Below are 19658 nucleotides of genomic sequence, written 5' to 3'. Positions count from 1 at the left end.
CAGGCTTATGTGTGTTTTCTTTTTAATTGTGGAAACAATTCATAAAGTATCCTATTATGAAGTAACAAAGCATAAAGTTAAAAATTAAGCCAGTTTGATGGATATGTAATTGAACTTTAAAAGGAAAATAAATACTTCCATTTACTTTGACTTTGTTTTTTTCTTTAATTTTTATTATGACGTTGACTCGCCACATTTCTTCCACCAACAACTTGTCTTAAAGGTATTCCCCCAAAATATTTGGTGGATTTGAGAAAAAGATCACGCGGTAAGACTGGAAGTGAGCTAAAAGAAGTAGCAAATAAACTACTAGCATGATGTAGTCAACGAGTTTTACTGTTACTATCATTCACATATTGGCAAAGGAAATGACCTGGAAACTGCTAAAACTATTCTTGTTGTTGGTACAACAACCAATAAACTTCAGGTTTATGTCACTTTTGGTCAAAGCTTGAAAGAGCCAAAGAGACGCATGTGGCTCCAGAGCCGCAGATTGCAGACCCCTGCTCTAGGTGATGTGAAACAAAGTTTCCACAGGACAGTCATGAGCATCATTCGTGTTTACCACTTTATGACCTCTATCTGACCTGGTGTCTGTGTGACAGACATGAACCAAACTAAAAAATTAAATAAAAAAATTCAAGAAGCATGCCAGGAAACTGCTTGGCATCGTGGCTGCAGCTGAGGAAAATGTGTTTGTCCACTGCCTTGTGGATTTTAAGCATCATTTCAACAATGCTTCAACATTAAACCACTAATAGCAGACTTCTGACCTACTCAAAGCACTGCCTGGCTTTAGTCACGGTGGATACATGGTGGATTCTCTTTGCAATAAAGATTTTAATGTGCAGCGTAGTCAATGTGTTATTGAACTTGTGGCTCAAAGAAAAAGCCACAAGTTTTTCCTTTGAGCTCTCTAAAAGGGTTTTATTCTCACGGGAAGCATGCTCCACTTACCTGAGAAGCAGAGTGCATAGGAGCGTGCGGTGACGTCTGGTGGGGGTGTCCAGGTAGGAGGTGGGGATTGTGGGAATTGTGATGAAGATTGTGTCCCTGCGGGTGGTGGTGGTGCGCTGCCTGGCCGTGGCCTTGGTTGTGATGGTGGTGTTCATGGTGCTGGTACGTGTGGGGAGGAGCCTGCAGGTGCTGGTGCGGGTGCATGTGATGATGGCCGCCTTGCTCCTGCCGTGAAGACATCATGTCCATCATGTGACCCATGGAGTTCATGTTGCCGTTAGGAATGGAACCGGGGTGGTGTGAAAGTGCAGCCTTCAGCCTCTGTGCAGACACGAAACACAACGTTTAAGCACGTTTCATCCAGTGTTTTCTGTTTTCTCTGCCGTGTTTGACTCGTTCAGCATGCTGATTAAGGGTTAGAGAGCACACACTGACAACGACATGACAAATGGCTCCATAAATCCACGTCAAAAGAACAAATCAAAGCCACTTAGGCTGTCCTCTGTCTCTCCTTCACTCCTGTCGTTCATGCTCTTCACCTTTCACGACTGCCATCACACCCGCCCCTCCTCTTCATATTCCTAAAAGCCTGTTTTTTATGTGTGAGTGTGGGGTTGGTGAAGGTGTGAACCGTAGACTGTTGACCAGGCTGAAGGTAGATTTGTTGCTCTAGCTGTGTGGTCTACTCAGCCGTGACTGAGCCGGTGTCTCTGAGCAGTCGTGACAGAGACCAGACAGCGGCTCACTGAAGGTGCACTTGTGTTCCTCGTGTATACCAAATGCTTGTCTCCTCTTTTCTGTTTATCTAGGCACCAAAAGAGGACAAGGACGAAAGCAGCCATAACCTAGACATAAAAACATACATACATGTTTATGGCTTTTAGCCGTTCTAAAATATTTGTACTTATTGTTTGCATTTAAGTACCATATTTTCTGGCGTGTAAGTCACAATTTTTTGCATAGATTTGTCAGTCCTGCGACTTATACGCCGAAGCGACTTTGTTCCATATTCATAACGCAATTTTTGACTGACGCTTTAAATTTCTAAGAACTGCAACAGCGAGTCCTCCCGTGCGCTCGCTTCATTCAGCTGGTGCAGGTGGAGGAACGCTGGAGAGCTAACAGCTTTGGCGATGGATGGATGGATGGATGGATGGATGGATGAATGGATGGATGGATGGATGGATGAATGGATGGATGGTGCCCAGGCAAAATAAAGTCATTTTGATAATTAAATAAATGCATAATAAATACAACGGGTCAGCAGTGACACATAATAAAAGCGACTTATACACCGAAGCAACTTATACGTTTCTTTCCTCTTCGTGATGCTTTTCTTGACTGATGCGACTTATACGCTGGAAAATATGGTAAATATTTATTCTAGTATGCATTTCACTTTTAGCAAACATCCTACCAGCAAACAGTGCACCAAAAAAAGGGTCACTCCAAGGCTACTGTTGTGAATTCCACAAACTTTTTATTCTCTTTCTTAGTGCTCTCTCCTCGCTCCCTTCCCCCCTTCAATTCAGCCAGCTGCTGTCAGTACGTCCACGGCTCCACATTTTTTTTAACAACCTTCACATTCATGATTCCCATCGGGAATGGCATCCAGCTGGGCCAGCTCACGAAGCTAGGACATGACTAGAGCAAAAACATCAGCTCTGCGCTCCTCCCTCGCACTGTCTATACGAGCGGAAAACTTTTTACAGGCGGAGAAGAGGCACGGTAAAATAAATCATTTAAAATCTCACGAGCCATGTGACTGCATGGTTCCACTGGATTTACAAAAGGTATATATATATATTTGTAAAAAAAAAACAACACATTTATAAGTTTGGTTTTCATTACCTTGTTTTCGGTGAACACGGTGTGATACAGCAAGCTGCACATGAAACCAGCCAAGTAAAATTATGACCTTGCTGAGCCTGTTTCAGCTAACTATGGTTTCTGTTTGTCATACCAAGAGATGCCAGACATTGTGACACAAGTACATTTCTGAAGCTTTAATGTTTTTTTTTAACCTAATGAATGTTTATTTTAAACGTCTCACCCAGAAAAAAAGAAAAAAAAATCCACTTTTTAAAATCACACCTAGTTATCTGCCTTCACCATAGCCTCGTGTGCTCAAGTCTCACGAGCCACAGCCCTTCCTTTTTTAACCAATAAGATGGGTGTTAAAAGACCACAACGCTAACAAGTAGGGGGTGTTCTCAGGCTTGCAGCTGTCCACAACATCCAGCATCTTCTAAGTTATACTGAGACTTTATAAACCTCAACGAAAAGGTTGTAGGTCATTGAGAGGCAAAGTCACTTTCTGCAGGGGTTTTACTGAATAATTAGCTGGAGGAGTTATAAAAAAGAAAAAGTAACCAAAAGACTAGTTGATGCGCAGCTGGAACCGGTAATAGATTAAATCATAGCACCAAGTGCATCTTCTATGTATTGCAGGATGCTTTCAAAGCCTGGAGGCTATCAATGAATACTTCCTTCAGCTTTCAGAAAGACCAAAGAAGTGAGACCCACCTTTCTTGTAAAACAAAAAAATCAAGGTTCGACAAGCTCCTGTCATTCACAGAACAGGCAATCAGGATGTGCACAAGTCCAAGTTTGTTTATCTCCATGCTCCAGGTAAAAAAAAAATAAAAATCTGTATGGGGCCAAAATGCTTGTTTGGTTCAATCAGTGCTGATAGAAGGACACAGAGGAACGAGGGAGGTGAAAGGGTGAGGAGAGATTAGATGGACTCCAGTGGGTCTTCCTCACACACAGCCCAGGACAGGGACTGCTCTTTTATCAGAGTCTCAGAGTTTTCCAGCTGGCAGTGCAGCAGTTTGCTAATTGAATTAGCCGGCAGTTCAAGGAGGCCAGTGCGTGTCAAAGCACAGAGGCAGGTCAGCGAGCTCAAAGCTTCACAACTCTCAGTAAAAGTATGAACCAAACAAAGCACATATGGAAGTGAATCCAACTGTTCCCTGGCTAGTATTTATCAGACACACCCAAGGCCAGAATAAAAAAGAAGCGATAAGAATGTCACAGCTAAGGCTCAAAAACCATGAAACAATCTGCAGTTAAGAGCTTTAAACTCTGTCTAAGAAAAAATGGAACTGAATTAATTTATGGTTTTGACTTTTTTATGTTCTGTTACTGTTCTGCTTTGCTGTGAAACAAATAAAGTATAGAACAGAAAGAAGAAAAACAGTTTGTACCATACTGAAAAGTAAAAAGGCCCTTACCGTAGAAAAAATCTCTTCCTGAATCTATCTCTGCACAGGTGTCTCCGTCTTCTCCGACTGGAGTTGAGACACAGTTCCGTTAAATCCTGCTGGGCCAAAACTTAAGTCTTTGTATCCAGAACCACAATGACGCAACTGAAGGACGTTAGCACGGTGATGATGAGCAGGCTGAGACGCTCAAACACCTTCATCAGCTCCCTAATGACTTTATAACACACAGTTGTATTTCCCCAGACTCTGCTGAGCACAGAAACTTAACCGCTGTGTGCATTTTACTCTAATAACACACACACATACATTTCCATTTCTCTTGCAGCAACATGGCTGCGACAGAAAACAGTCATTAAATCGGTGCAGGTGTTGGCTTGTGGCAGCACAGAGGGCTCAGCAGCGTGCCCCTCTGTTGTTAAAAAAAAAAGAACAAAGCAGGCACAATAGGAATATGAGGAATATGTGACACCGTAAAGACACGGTCAGTTTCTTCCAACATCTATCAATAAGGAGAATAAATACCTGCATTTGACACCACATTTGATCCAATTTCAACATACTGCAAGTGGTGGCGGTATTGATTTTTCACTATTAAAGCACCATTCCTGATTCAGACGCCTTTTGCCCATGAGGAAACTATCTCTTCTTAGATCTTTGCCCCTTGACCTCTCCACTTCCAGTCCTTCTTTAGGCCTCTCTCATTTATATGATATCTGGTGATCATCCATTAATGATATTTATTAATGACTGCTTCCTCTCTGACACGACAGGCCCTGAGTGATGTCCCTGTGAGTGCTCAGGGCACGTCCCGAGAACACACTCAGGTTTCTCCCAACCAGATGACTTCATATCTATTAACCCCGGAAAGGAGAAAGTAGGAGCACAGAGCAGGTACAGAAGAGAGGAGACCACGCCTGGGCGAGGATGGGTAAATCAAATAAGTGAGGTCGGGGTGAGCACTTTTATTCCTCTTAAAAGTGGAGCGGTGTGCTATCAGAGGACCTGTGGCTCACTGGCGCCTTACAGCAGGTTAGAAAGATTTAACCAGTCTGTAGTGTCACGGTTTAACGACAAAAGGATTGAGGTTTTAAATAGAGATCTTCCTTTACCCATAAAAATCAGACCACATATTAAAGCTTCTGTCTGTCTCCTCCAGCTATTTGTTAACTCACGACTAGTGCGACGTTAGCACACAGTATTTCTAATCGCTTTATATATATATCTTAACTGTTACAGCTGAATTTATGTGGCTAGGCTCCCTAAGTCACACTCTACGCTCAACATGAGCTCACAAGCTGCAACCGAAAGCTGAAGTTTGGCTCCAAACTGTCAAAGGATCCTGTTCACCTCCATCAACATTACCCACCAGTGCCTGCCTGCAAAACCCACTTTCTGTTCCCTCAAACTCCACAACCCCATTAGTTCAATTTTATTAGATTTCCCTCTCGCCCAGAAAGGCAGTAACACCTCCCTTCTCCATCTCTTCTCCTGCTCTCTCCCACACACACACACAAACCTCTTCCCCTCCACCCCTCTCGCCCTCTGCTTGCCAAGAGCTGGGGACTGTTAAACTGATTTCCTCGGGGAACAGAGAAGCAGACAGTCTGATGGGAGCGCTGGGTTTCACCCCCTCTCTGCTCTCTCAGGTTCTGGGCCAGGATGATCCAAACTGAGCTGAACAGAGCTTCCCTGTGGTTCCAGACCCAGACAGAGATGGACATAAACTGGTTGCCAGTGCCAGACGCTCTGGTGGTACTTGGAGGGACTGAGGTGGTATGAGCGCAGCGAGACACACACCCTCTGAGGAGCATGCTCCAAAGCATGCGCTCATATTCTTGGCAGCTTCTGCGCCCTGTCAAGTTAATGGATGGGCCTCTGACTCCAGCCTGCATATCCCCACTGTTCCCTCTGTTGTAAAGCCCAGCTTCGGTGCAGCCCACATGGTTATCACTACACCCACTGTCACCATGTTGAATACAGAGAACACCACTGACTGACGGAGACAGACAAAGCATGAACGCAGCACTAAATGCTAACACACTTGTGAAATCAAAGTGCTCATGTGTTTTAGTGTCAAAACTTTGACTTGAAAAGTGATGACCTGAATAAAAATAATTTCAAAGGTGCTTAAAATATCGGGCCTCTGATGTTTGTGTTGTCAGACCACTCTTAAATCTAATGAGTTCCTCTTTTTCGCTTTTCTTTCTTTTTTTTTTTATTCAGTCGTTTATCTTTGTCAATGAATAATGGTTTTGTGACTGTTTAAGTAATTATCAACTGTTGGGACTTACAACAAATCTTTCCATGGAGCAGAATTATCAAGAAGAAAGTATCTTATCTTATTATCAACTTGTAGGGATAAGTCCAATCTTTTGAAACGAGGTTCTGTGGAAAGGTCATAAACAATATGTTATCTGTTCTAGACAGATCTTTGAACAGCCTCAGTTTGGTGGAATCGAATAAAACTTTGACTGTACAGCATTAATAAGTTAAAAGTTAGCTGAATAGAGCCAAGACTAAAGTGGATTGTTGTTGTCTTAAAATGTCAATCTAAAAATAAAAAAATAATGCAATTACTGTATTTCCTGGTGTATAAGTCACTCCGGAGTATAAGTTGCATCAGTCAAAAATAGCATCATGAAGAGGAAAAAAAACATATATAAGTCACTTTGACATATAAGTCACTGCAGACCCATCAGGTTTATTATGCATTTATTTAATGGTTAAAACAGCTCCATTTTGCCTGGGCGGCACGGCGCCATCGATCTATCCATCATGGCTGGAGCCGCTAGCTCTCCAGCGTTCCTCCGCCTGCACCAGCTGAGTGATGCAAGCGCGCACGGGAGGTCTCGCTGTTGCAGTTCTTCAAAATTTAAAGCATCAGACAAAAATTGCATTATGAATATGAAAAAAACATATTTAAGTTGCTTCGGCGTTTAAGTCACAGGATTGACAAATCTATGCAAAAAACTGTGACTTATACGCCGGAAAATATGGTAATATTTTAAACATCTTTACATTAGTGTCATTCTTGCATTGAATGTTTTTTTTTGTTTGTTTTACCTCCTGCAGAAATATTGAAAAATGTCGAAGTAGAAAGTAAAAGATAAATGTAAAAAAACTGCATGTACTTCTTTGATTTGTTTTGAGATAGCAGTCGTCCATTTAGGTCTTGGCTCTGTCCAACTATTTGTTCATTCATTCTATCAAAATTAAACAGTTTCTTCAAACTGGGGTTGTTCAAAGAGCTGCGTATCTACAACAGGTAAAATATTCTGTAAGTTTCATCAAAGTGCATGCTCATTAATCCAGGTAAAAAAAGTCCAACAAAGTTCAGTCAGGTCACCTGGGCAGTTTTGTTTTTTTTGTTATAACATTTTGTCCTTCATCCAAAGGACTTAATCAGTCCAAGGAGCCATAACAAACTCAGACCCACAAGTAGCAGACTCACGTAGTGGACCAACCAGTTTGATGGTAATAAGATGGTTTCTGGAGCCCGCCTTCTCCCCCATTGACTGCTCTGAGGCAGCCATAGCTAAAGTGGTTCAAAACATCCAAGTTCATGCTTTGATGTTTGGGGCGGCTGTGGCTGAGTGGTTAGAGCAGTCGTCCTCCAATGCGAGAGTTGAGGGTTCGAATCCACCAGCATGTTGACTCACATGCTGAAGTGTCCCTGGGCAAAACACTGAACCCATCATTGCCTCTGATGTGTGTCCCATCAGCGTATGAATGTGATAAAGCTCTGATTAGTCTCTTTGGAATGATTTGTTCAATTAGCTTTCTAGAGATCTAGTAGAGTGCTGTATGAATGGGTAAATGAGGACACAGATTGTAGTATAAAGAGCTTTGAGTATCTTGAAATAAGATAGAAAGGTGCTATATAAGTACAGTCCATTTATAAGTACAGTCCATTTAATGAAACCAAAGTCCTGAAACCATCTTTATCACCATCAAACTGGTTGGCCCACTATGTGAGTGTTATGAGACTCAGTTTGTTGTGGCTCCTCGGACTGATGAAGTCCTTTGGATGAAAGACGAAACGTTTAAACAAAAATAAGAAACCATCCAGATGACCTGACTTAAATTTGTTGTATTCCGTAAGTTGTTCATTTCCACAGAACAACACTTCAAAAAAATCTGATTTGACACTTAGAGGAACCCAGAGCACAAAGTGGCAATTTCAGCATGTCAGAAGAATAAGTTTTTATTTTAAATAAATAAAAAAGGCTGTTCAGATTTTGAGCATTAAGTTTTTAAGAGCAGAAACAATCACCAACCACTGACTAAACTTTGTCAAGCTGAGAATCTCTGAATCAGCAGTTTGTTTCAGTCACTAAATGTTTCAAATGTTATCTTGGAGTTCTGAGTATTTTGTTCACTGCCGGGCTCCAGGGGGGCCTCACAGCGGCTGAACCAGTCCAGTTTGGCCTCTGCAATAATAGCAGCTGGTTTAGCTAAGCTTGCCGCTACAGGACTTCCATCCCATTCACAAGCCTTGAACCACGAAGAAATGGCTTCACACACACCTCCCATCAGCACCCCTAAAACAACACGCGGTCATCCAAAGACAAACAGATGCGACATTTTGCACCACAATTGCCTGCCCTGAGCTTATAATACAACCCACATGCAAGCACAGTGAAACCTACACACACACACACACACACACACACACACACTCACACGAATCTGCTCAAATAAACAGACGCTAGTATAAACAGTCCTTAAAAGATCTGAAATGTAGCAGATGTGGATTTGTTCCTTAAATCTCTTACTCCCTGCAGAGGTGGCAGGACAATAAATAGTAATCCCATCAATTACTATGCTGAAAGTTTTTAGATTTTTTTTTCAATATTCAATCTGCCCACAGTCCTCCACATTGGGAAGAAAAAAAAAAAAAAACAATCAGAAAACTTGTGAGTTCAGCTATGATGGATTCAGAAAAAAAAACAAAAAACTATTTAGAAAGCTCATGACTGAGCAGAAGGTTTGATTTTAAACCGGAGAATCTAAAAAACTAAGGTGAACAAAGAAGTCTGTAAAATTCCTGAAATATGAGACTGGACCTGAACGCAGCAGAGTCTCTGGAGAACTTGAAGGAGGCTGAGACCTGACGCTTCTAATCTAATCTGCTTCAGTGATGAAGAGCACGAGAAACGACAAACGTAAACAAAAGAACAAGTTCAAGGATTACATTTGGGACAAAATATGAGACCGTCATTGCTGCTTTAAGCACTTCAACCAAGTACAAAACTGAAGATGCACATTAATGCCTTTTATTTGTCATGTGTTAACGTTTAAATATTCCAAAAACCTAGGTTTTTTGTTTGTTTGTTTGTTTTTTTCCTTCTTTCGGCTGCTCCCTTCTTCAGGGGTTGCCACAATAAGTCGCACACAATTACCGATATTTTTACGCTGGATGCCCTTCCTGACACAACCACAGCTCTCTGTGTGGAGCAGAGAGCTGCTATCTAGGGCACCTGTGGGAGCAGGTGGTGGGGGTTAAGGGCCTTGCTCAAGGGCCCAGAGTGGGGCAAATTAGGGTGGAGGCAGGTGTGGGTGGTCCACCAATCCCACCCACATTTTGATGTTGTGCTGGTCTGGGAAGCTCAGTCCTCACCTCCTACAGGTGTGCAGTGGAGAGCATCCTGTGCTCCAGCATTAACATGTGGCATGGAGGCTGCACAGCTGCAGAAAGGAAAGCTCTGCAGAGAGTGGTGAAGGCTGCACAGAAGACTGTTGGAGTCAGCCTCCCCACCATCACATACCCTGAGGCTGTTAGACTCATGAATCCCTAGTCAGGATGATCACTGTGAAAATTACTGTGAAAAAAATCACTGTGATGCCATTTGGTTGTTGATGTGTGCTGCTGACTATCCATGATGCTGATCTCATGCTGCTGATTTATTCCATGTTGCTGTGTTCATCTGTCCTCATCTGCTCACACAGACTCATGTCCGTGCTACTGTTCTTTGGCGCATTGTTTTGTACTATTAGTGCTTAGTATAATCTTAGTTTAACATATTTCTTAGTTCATATCTTAGATCTTACTACTGTTTTTCTTTACAATTTGTATTTTTGTTGGATGTAACTGGGACCCTGTGCACATAGTTTCGTTCCACCTAATGTACCACACGTGATGTGAATGACAATAAAGACACCTTGACCTTGACCTTCTCTAATCTCTGTGCCATCACTCCAAAAAAAAAACTTGTTTGCTTTGTGTAAATATGATGTTGAAAAATGTGTAGTTTTTGGTAAATATAATTAATTTTAGGAAGAGTATCATGACGCATGAAAACTGAAAGTCTAAAGACATTTTGTCACAATATTCCTTGTTAAATGTGCAGAAATCTTGTTTTAACATGCAAATATGTTCATAATATTTAATATATTAGTGTATATAGAATATTATACACTGATTAGTCTTTGTATAGATCTAGTAGATTCTGTATGAATGGGTCAATGAGGGCACAGATTGTAGTGTAAAGCCCTTTGAGTATCTTGATAAGATAGAAAGGTGCTATATAAGTACAGTCCATTTACCATTTGTTTAAAAATAAGTTGTAAAAATATATAATCCACGTGTATAGAACTGCAAATGAAGATCCACATTTTGCATTAAAAACGAAAATACAACCACGAAAGCAGCATGAACAATGAGGAAGGAACACAAGAACTTGTATTATATGATGCATTCCTCTGTGTTCATTTATTTTTGCCTGCATATAATCAATTTTGATTAAATATTGACAAACCCTTTGGCACTGATAACACAGAGGAGGCAGTGTGCGTGGTTTATGTCCCACACTGATAACCTGGCAGACACATTAATCCAGCAGCTAAACACTATTAAAACCCTTCAGCTCAATGGCGATAATAATAAAAACACACAAAAAACACCTTGTTAAATGCCTTTTGTCCTGTTTGACATCCCATCCACATTTATGTTACTAAACACAAATGCACACATAACAAATCTGTTTCAAATCTAGTGTAAAAACTCCAACATAATGGTTTTCTTTAACCCACAGATGTGTTTTGACTCCAAGGACAATAAGTACCAGAGTGAGTGCCAGTGCTCTGAAGAGAAGCCACTCACACAGACAATGAGCACGCGTACAGTTCATACAGTGAGCACACACATACTCCATGAAGCGGCCTGTATATTCAGCTGCGCTCTTAGCTCACCGGTCCTGCTTAGTGACATCACATTCTGACAATAACACCATTCATACAAATGTTTCTTACACAACCTGGAGTTAGCCTCCTATTGTGTGTGTTGCTCCTTCTCACCGCAAGAGGCTTAGTCCGAGGTAGTGGAAGAAAATGAATGGGAGACATAATTGGGTTGCCATGTATGCTAACAGTTTAACTCATTTCATTCTGCGCTGACTTCTCATTCAATCACGACGGAGGTGAAAACTGATAAATCTGCGTCACAGCTTTACTCGGCGTTTAGGGAAAGTTTCAGTTTCTTTTAACGAGATCTTCAACCTAAGCTCCTGTCACAACTTTAAAACTACAGTAAAATATTAGAACAATAAGGGTTTTTGTAAACGACCCTTAAATGGTAGCGCTGCAATAGAAGTACCATGAATGTAAAACCTCTTGAGTGCAATGAAATGTTTCTTTAAGAGCAGCACCATTTTTTCCCCCTTCAAGTAAAAAGGAGCATATTTAGCGCATGCCAGGAATTATGTCATTCACTGTTCTCGTGCCAGCTCCGCAGCCAAAGCGAGCTGCAGCGAAAGAACATATAGTATTGTTTACCACATAAAAATCTCAGCACCTAGCTCGACGCTTAGTGACAAATTTATTGTCCTTAGCAACAAGGTAAACAATAGATAATTAGGAGATAATAAATAACACATTTTCATAAACCGGCACCAAACAGTTTCAAGGCTACTCTGTGTGAAACCAGAGAGCAGGCGGGATGTGTGGAAAGCGTGGCGCTCATTCAAAGGAGACAGAAGAACAATGGTAAAGTCTTCTACTTTTAAAAAAAGGTTACACTGACATGAGCTGAGGCATTTCCCAAGATTGGCATTCAGAAATGATATAAACAATAGATAAAGACTTGTTTGATCCGCTCTTGTTACAGATAGAGTACTTATTTATCATAAATATCATAATCACACATCCTATCGTAATGACACATTTGAGGAAAACTGTTCAAGGGAAATACTGAAGGGCTTCACGAGTGCACGAGTTTCATGTGCCGCTTCATTTTTAATCACCTGACGCCTTGAGTTTGTTTCTATCTAAGCATGTGTCACTATGCAAGATCAACAACACGGACCTGGAGCCGGCTGTGTGTGTGTGTGTGTGGGGGGGGGGGGTGTTTGCAAGGCCCTGTGGAGAGCTGGCTCTGAGCGGTGATGTAATGCCTTGGCCGGCGTGCTGTGGAACTTGGCCTCGTCTCTGCTGTGTTTCCTCCACACTGCGAGGGTCAACTATCCCACAACCTCCTGCACACAACACACACTATTCAATCCCCCAGACCACAACAGAGCAGAACTCAACCACACCCAGCACCACGAGCACCCGGTCCCTTAACAAGAAGGAGAAGAAGAAGAAAAAACATTTGAAACAAGACTAATAAAACATTCCAACCCCAACAAGAAACTTGAAGCATTAAAGGAGAGGCAGGCGTGTCAATTATTCCACCATCAGGCTGAACTTCACCACTTAAATGATGGCACTTAAGAGGGGGGAAATCTGGACAACAAAGAATTACAGTGATGGAGATACAGTCTTTAGCCCAAAGAGAACAAACAGAGAGCTTTGAGCGAGATATGAGTCCCCTAGGGGCCACAGCAGTCCTCTGGCTCATTAACTATTTACACCAGAGACAGGCCTCTCTACTGCTCTGGCCCACCACAAAATCAATTAGCCTTCATTAGCCTCGTCTCTGGGCATGCTTTCTCTGACAGGAGAGGATTAATCCTGCAACCAGCCTGCAACCAGTGCCTCAGTTACAGCAAAAATACCAAACGATCGCTCATATTCACCATAAATTCAGTGCATGCAAGTAAACAGAGAGACAAGCTCGGCCGTGTTTTCAGTTCACGCACAGTTCTTTCAAATTCTCACACACCTTCACAGTTTGGTCTCACAGAACATCGATGCTGTCTCACCTTTCAAATTTGCCTTTCTCATCGTGCCTGTCTACGAATGTATGCCTCGCATGTCTGTCAAAATCCCACACGAGCCCCTTCTTCGCTCTCACAGTGTAAACGCAGAGCAGGAAGAGTCCATCCAGGTCCGCTCCTCCGAGGTGTGGGGTTACAGTGCGGAGATTTCCAATTGGCGGAAAGTCAACATGGTCTGGGTAATGTGATTAGAGCCGGATTGGGAATGTCGCAGGGGACACATGGGCCCGATCATGGCCCAGTTATCCGATAGCAAGGCCGTATTTATCGACCAGGCCTGGGCGAGGATATTACAGTCATTAGAGATCCTGTCTTTGCTTATGAAACTTGTGCTGTAGATCGCACACAGATAACACAATTAGTCTCTCACTTTCTGTCCACAATCACAGAATTCCATCAGTTGTATTCAGACATCAAGGAGCAGAATCTCAATTGATACAAATTTGATTGTTCTGCCTCGCATCGAAACGGCCAACATACCAGAAAGTTGCACGGTTAAAGGGGTCTGTGGACCTTCAGTGAGTGCATGTTTATGGGAGAGCTAACAGAGCATTTACAATTCAATTACACAGATAGTAGGGAGGGGGAAAAGAACAAGATGTGTCTGGATGACGGCCAGAGGAGAGATAAGCCTAATACACTAATATTGTGTTACCCAAGTGTGTTACCATAGGAACAGTTGAAGAGATTCAAAAGACTACAAAGACGATCAATCTTGGGAGAGCAGGAGGAAGAGGGAGAATTAAATGCCCTGGGACTGCTCCCACTCTCCTCTATCAGAGCAATAACTCTTCTTATGACCCCTGCTACCTCCTCTTTCTCGACAAGATGTTTCTCTCCAGAAAAGCTTGCAATCTGCAAGACTTCCCAAGCAACAAAGAGCAGCCTACTTATTTATTCTGAAAGCAAAGTTTGGCAATTGGTTACGCTGCTACAGCAATAATCAGTTCTTATCACCTTGAGGCTAATTGTTCATGCTAATAAAATGAATCCTGTTAGTCAAAAGTGTCGGAGCGTTGCTTACATGCCAAGTCAGGAACAGAGTAATCTTTCCCTGTAGATGTTTTTTTTTTCTGCATTGCCAGTCATGTTCAATAGTCTTTTAACTTCACAAACCAACCTATTTTCAGCCTTTCTCCTCCTTCATCTACATCCCACTGCTATAACTGCGTGCTTTGTGAAGGATGAGGTCATTTGATTTTTCCCCTGCTGTGTTAAACTAGTGCTAACAAGTTGCAGGTTCTACAGAACACGTTCTGTACATTAAGATATACATCAGGCAGTCAGTGGGCAACCGAACCACAACCACATAAAGAGCTCATTATTCCAGCCAGAGTCTCCAGTGCTGCACTGGCAGGTTCAGACACAGCTTTGATTACATACCGAATGATGAAATCCACACAGGCCTAAGAGCGCAGCTTTGCTGGCACAGCCCAGTGGAAAAGAAAGTTGCAACACTTGCACGTGTGCACTTGCGTGTTTTGTGTGTGTGCAGAAAACAGTATATTTCCATGTGAATGCTTGCATTTTACTCACCAGTTTAGCTTCTGAGTGCATTGTGGGAATGTGAGTAGATGAGCAGGAGCTGCTGTGGGCGGGGCTTTGCATACCCATCATGTTTGAGCCCATGGACATTTGTCTCTCCATCTGAAGACAACAGCAGCATGGAATCAGTCAGTTAGATGTTTTACTGTCATAATGCAAACGTTTGCAAGCTGAATCTTGAGCTTTTTATGGTATTTACAGTGATTCTCGTTACACTCTGATCATTGTTTTATGACTTGCGTTTTAGTGCAAAAGTGTGGGACTTAACCTTCTACAAACTGGATGAAATGAGAGCGCATGAGAACCTGATTTCACATGACAGGCTGCCCTGTGCACAGCTTTGTGTGATGATAACTGGAGCTGACCCAAAACAGGAAGTCAGAATGGAGGGACTTAACACAGGAAGCCAGTGCAACAGGAGTGTGTGTTTGTGTACGTGTGTGTATGTGTGTGTGCATGTGTGTGTGGTGAAGGTCTGTCAGACGGAAACATCAAGCCTCGTCCTTACTAGCTACTGAATGTGCTGTTAAAATTACTGAGAAGAAACTAGAACGATAAATAAGACTGAAATCTGTATTAAGGAGTGTGTGCCAATGGCCTGCCTCTGACTGACGCTGGGCAGACTGGTCATGAGCAACAGCTAAAACCAGAATGTGAGAAAATCAGCTGGATAAGCTGACAGGGTGAGAGGTCACCTGTGCAGGGTGATAATGTGCGCAGTGTTTGCCGTGCAGCGAAAGCAGGAAAGAAGAAACCTTTGTTTCAGAGACTGAATGCATACGGATATGAATGTGTGCACGCGCAGTGGCGTCCCAGCGGCTAATCTCTGGCTGGTGTGGTCCATGTATCCCCCCACCCCCACCCCCTTGTTTTTTTGCCTGACCCTCCCATCTTTCTCTGTGTCCATAGAGACTTGGGTCTAGAACCTGACACACAGCCTTAATTGCAGTAAGTGTGTTTTGTGTAAAAATATCGCCCAAACCTGCACCCCTTTCCTGAACCGTCAATCTTCCCCCCAAATCACTTAGCTCCTAATTTAATAAACTTGGGAAAGGTTTTTCCATAGCATAAACATGGTTGTCTTGTGTTACAATGAGAACATATGTTATATCATTAGAACCCAGATGTAAAGAGATTTCTCTGTGTTGGTATCATTTCGGTGACACAGTCTCTAAACCTTTTAATGAAAATAAAGTTTAAATTGTAAACCCACGGGAGAAATCCTTCATTTCTGCTGGAGATGTCTTGTGACAGAAAACATCCATAGCAGTCAACCTATGTGCTTTATATGCAGCCAGAGTGTCCAGTGGACGGATTTTTGTTTATTAATTCATGTACGTAACTGGACATGTCCTGCGATCTGTTGTTACACTCACAGGCAACAGTACAGCGGAGGATCCAGGCATGGTTGGGTCTGGCAGAGTTCCAGGCATGGAGGCTGGTAGAGGCTGTCTCTGTCTGTTTCGTAGGTGCAATAGTGAGGACAGAGATCCAGGGACAGGCCTGAAACAACACACGCCACAAACATCAGGTTGTACATCTGTGCAGAATATTATCCAACTGTCTTTGTTTAATTGTATAGTAGCCTCAAACCCAACATATAAATTACTGTGAAAAGAAAAATGCTGTGAGTGTTGTAATGACTGAAGAAACAAAAGAGATTCAATTCAGTTTATTTATAAAGCGCCAAGTCACAACAGAAGTCATCTCAGGGCACTGAACAATTCATATATATATAAAAATAGGAGGAGCAGTCTGCTTTGAGTTTAACTCCATCGCAGACTCTCATCTTGAACAAGCATGAAGGCGACAGTGGAAAGGAAAATCTCCCTCATGAGGAAGAAACCTTTAGCAGAACCAGGCTTGGGACAAGCGGCCATCTGCTTCGACCGGCTGGGTTTGAGAGGAACAGATACACAATGGCAGGTCCAGAATCACGTTAAAATAAAAATAATATCAAATGAAAACTATTCAATTTTAACAATTAATTTAAGGAAATTAGGTCAATTTGTCCTCCAGTAGTCTAAGCCTGTGGTAGCGTAACAAGCCAACTATAACTATAGGATTTATCAAAAAGGAAAGTCTTAATCCCAGTCTTCAAACTGGACAATGTGTCAGCCTCATGGACAGAAACTGAAAGTTGGTTCCACAAGAGAGGAGCCTGATAACTGAAAGATCTTCCTCCCATTCTGCTTTTGGAAACTCTAGGAACCACAAGTAAGCCTGTAGTCTGAGAGCAAAGTGCTCTGTTAGGAAAATATGGAACAATAAGATCTTTAATATAAGATGGAGCTAGGTTGTTGAGGGATTTGTTGATTAGAAGTAAGATTTTGAATTTTATTCTGGATTTGACAGGGAGCCAATGGAGAGAAGCTAAAACTGGAGAGATATAAGCTCTAATACTAACTCCAGTTAAGACTATGGCAGCAGCACTTTGGTTTTACATTCATACATTAGCATTTTACATTCATATCATCAAAACATGTTACATTTCTTTCATTATTCTGCATTTATTTGTATGTTAAGAAAATATCCTGATGCATGCTCAATAATCCAGGTAGAAAAATCCAAAAAAGTTCAATCTGGTCCTCTGGACATTCAAAAAAACAAAAAGCAAAACAAAGCAAAAAAAAAAACATTTCTATATTTTTTTGCTTTGTTTTGTTTTTTGGTTTTTTGAATGTCTAGAGGACCAGATTGAACTTTTTTTGGATACGTTAAGAAAACAAACTTAATAGTATAATGAGATAAATCATAGCACTAAAAGAAATGTTTAAATACAAATCATGATTTTTTTTTTTGGTTAGTTTGCACTTAAGTTTAAACTATATAATAATTAGATTTAGAAACTGCTGAAGCTTTGGAGGCCTTGTGGGAAAAGTTGTCTTCAGTGAAACGTGCACAGACTGACTGGCCGATTTAATACTTGTGGCCACATCAATAAACTGAACGTACAGAGAGGCCCAGATGAAGCTTAACTTAATGATGGCAGTCCTGTCTCAGTCATCGACTCACCCACACAGCCTTCATGTGCTCGCTGTCACATCATTGATACAGCTGCCTGCAAATCCCTGCCTATCCAAACACCAGCATCCAGCTGCAGGACGGTGCACAGCAACATGCATGAAGTTACTCCTTTGCCTAAAAACATCCCATGATTATTTAATAACCTGCAGCAGAAGAATCAATACCACTCCAGTTATCAGTATCATTAGGATGAATGCTGCTGCTCACCACTCAATAAAGCTCAGTTTCCTTCAGCATTAAACGTATAAGACAGGCAAGAAGAATTTAGTTTAGCAGCGCCGAATGAGTTTGTGAAATTAATCAACAGCATCATTGACTGCTTCACTATTACAGAGGGAAGTGAAAGAGTGATGGCTAAATGAAGGGGGTGAACCAGAGCAAACACTTTCCCACCTGAATAAATACCTGTATTTTTCCAGACCTAAACATGTGCATTTATGCTCCAGACAGTTTAGATTACTCCACGTATACAGACATAGGATCATTACCTTCCTGGCTGTGTGTCATTCCTGTCTAACATCCCAATTTATCACAATCACACTCATTTAACAGCACGTATGACACCTCAGAAGAAGCATTGAAAATCCAAATATTTCCACATGGGAAAAGTCATTAAAGTACAAAACGGTGTGCAGCTTCATAACTGCATCCATACAGTCTTCTTTGGTGCTCGTGGTAAAGGATGAAGAAACAGTCAGGTGGCAGTGAAATGATTTTTTTAAAACAGAATAGGTTCCTGGATTATTTTCAAGTGTAACAAGTGTCTAATGAGCTTTATATTTAGCTTTTTTTTTTTAACTGTAAACATGGACAAAATATGCTTAAAGTAATTCTTAGGTGAAATAAATTGATTTTACGTCTAAAAAAATGTCAAATTAAAACAAAATTATTGTATTTCACCAAGAATCTACAGCATACCTCATAGATTACTGAGGCTTTTGATCCATGGATAGTTGCCAAAGCCTTGCAAAAAAAAGAGTAATAAACAAGAGTCAAACTAGACAAAAGACAAGACAGCTATGTCAAGCTCCTTTTTCAAGAGAAGAAAACTTCCTTTGAAGCATTTCCAGGTTGTACTCCTGCACCTGTTTGTTAGAAAAGCCAACACAAAGTGTGCGTCTGTCACCACGATACACATCAAAACACAACCTGCTGATCCAGTGGAGGGGAAAAACACCACCAGCGTGTGACAGCACTTCCTCTGAGGATTAAGTCAGTGCTGACTCTGCTGATTCATTAAGAGCTGTCAGTGAATGAAAGAGATGAAAAAGTTATCTGTTGAATAACACTCCACATGCATTACATCCTTTGTGCTGAAGGGCTGATAGCAGAATTGATTAGTTTATTGACAGAAGCTTATTTAGCTACAGTTGTCTTGTTATTTTTAAAGCTAAAATCACAACTAAAATCCAAATTTAGTCTGTATAGTTTGCTTTTTTTGTGAAAATGGCCAGTGTATGACTTTTTGGTGAACAATTTTATAAACAAAATTCAAACTGCAGAAGTAAAAAGGTTTTTTTTTTCAACCACTTCTTTATTTTTCCTCTAAAACCTTTCAAGAGTAGCAGTGAGTTTTATGAATGCTGGATGTGGAATCAATATATGACTGACTGTGTGTGTGTTTGAGTGAAAAACGACAGGCTTCAGCTCCACTGAGGGCACTGCTAATAGCCATGAACCCTGGTGCGTGTGCGTGTGTGTGTGTGTGTGTGTGTGTGCGTGCGTGTGTTTGGGGGGGGGGGGGGGG

At 41.6% G+C, this 19658-nt stretch overlaps 1 protein-coding gene across 1 annotated transcript in view; it reads right to left on the bottom strand.

Moving 5' to 3' along the window:
• The window catches only part of creb5b (cAMP responsive element binding protein 5b), a 63568-nt gene that overhangs the window by 21343 nt on the left and 22567 nt on the right, over window positions 1–19658 (bottom strand). Inside the window, exons 6-8 of the mRNA XM_037677017.1 lie at window positions 16261–16387; window positions 14876–14986; window positions 958–1278 (exon numbers count right to left, since the gene is read on the bottom strand). Coding sequence (XP_037532945.1) covers window positions 958–1278; window positions 14876–14986; window positions 16261–16387 — 559 coding nt within the window. The remainder of the gene's footprint in view (window positions 1–957; window positions 1279–14875; window positions 14987–16260; window positions 16388–19658) is intronic.

Source organism: Nematolebias whitei, chromosome 5, assembly GCF_014905685.2.
Source record: "Nematolebias whitei isolate Nwh7 chromosome 5, NemWhi1, whole genome shotgun sequence".
In the NCBI taxonomy this organism is placed as follows: domain Eukaryota; kingdom Metazoa; phylum Chordata; class Actinopteri; order Cyprinodontiformes; family Rivulidae; genus Nematolebias; species Nematolebias whitei.
Note: the sequence above shows the minus strand (reverse complement) of the source record. Positions and strands in the feature narration are given on the sequence as shown.